Source organism: Echinops telfairi, unplaced genomic scaffold (assembly GCF_000313985.2).
Source record: "Echinops telfairi isolate 266 unplaced genomic scaffold, ASM31398v2 ScPeMD7_7407;HRSCAF=8445, whole genome shotgun sequence".
Lineage (NCBI taxonomy): Eukaryota > Metazoa > Chordata > Mammalia > Afrosoricida > Tenrecidae > Echinops > Echinops telfairi.
The window spans coordinates 3083338-3084499 of NW_022111307.1; the positions used below are offsets into that span (position 1 = coordinate 3083338).

At 48.2% G+C, this 1162-nt stretch overlaps 1 protein-coding gene across 1 annotated transcript in view; it reads right to left on the reverse strand.

The window, feature by feature from the left end:
- Nucleotides 1-1020: 1020 nt before the first annotated feature.
- Nucleotides 1021-1162, reverse strand: part of LOC101647152 (lipoma-preferred partner homolog) — a 625785-nt gene continuing 625643 nt past the window's right edge. The window contains exon 9 of the mRNA XM_045296410.1: nucleotides 1021-1137. Within this exon, the coding sequence (XP_045152345.1) occupies nucleotides 1021-1137 (117 nt within the window). The remainder of the gene's footprint in view (nucleotides 1138-1162) is intronic.

The following is a 1162-nucleotide window of genomic DNA, read 5'->3' on the forward strand; positions in this document are numbered from 1 at the left end:
ACGTGTGCAGGCGCGTTTGAACTGCAATCCACGGATAGCCCCTGGGAGACAGGCAGACACGCAGCCTGGCCTGGCCAGGAAAGGCCACATCGAGTTGGGGAAGGACCGGGAAAGCTTTGCATTTTGGGCTAGTTGATAGAGAATTAAAAGAAGGTAGAAGTCACCCTGTGCGCAGTCCTGAGGAGAAAGCCGGGGCTCTCTACTCCCGTAAGGAGTCACAGCCTTGGAAAACTCACGGTTCTACCCCGTCCACAGGAGCACCCTGAGTCAGAAGGGACTCGGTGGCAGTGAGCTTGGCTTTGAGTACACAGACCGAGAAGCCTAGTCGCTGAAGAGATGCGTTTCTCTTTTTAATCGATTTAAACATCTGAATCGCATGGTACATAATTACACATCAATAAAACTGTTAAAATAAACATTAAAAATCTGAGGGGAGAGTTGTACAAGTGATGGAGGAGAGATACATTTAAGAAAATGAGGAGATGACTTTGTTAAAGTTCATAGAAAAATGAAATGAAAGAAATAATGAAATTTTCCGAATAACTTTTTGAAGCAATTCCTGTATCTTGGGCAGCTGAGGAGGAAGGAGCCCCGTACTTCAACATTATGTGGAGGAACGTATGAGTCTGCTGAGCCCAGTGCCAAATGCTGGGCAAGGCTGTGGTTCAAGCCCTCTGGCAGCTGTGCCAGAGCAAGACGAGGCTGTCTTCTGTGGCACCGATGGACCACTTCAGAAACCCTACTGAGCAGTCCTCCTCTGCCCTGAGGGGTCCCTAGGAGTTGGAATTGACTCATCCGCAGGAGGTTTAGCTTTAGGTCCTCTGATTCTGAAGCAGGTGACCTCCAGCCCGGGTGACAGAAAATAAGCAAACAAACAAGCTCCCAGAGAATTCAGACCTACGCTCCCTCAGACGGCAGCATCTCTCAAATCAGCAACCTTTCGTTATAGCGCAGAGACTGAAATGCTAACTTGTAATTGGCCCTTGGTGACTCAAGAAACCCCAGGTCTGGATCACTGCTTCAAGGCTTCACACTTTTCCGGCTTAGCTGTTTGCTCCACTCTGAACTCTCATTTGTCCCGTATAACCACGTGGTGTAATGCATCCTACCTTTGTTCTGTAGGCTGGGAAACTGAAGCTAAAAGAAATGAAGAGGAAAAGAG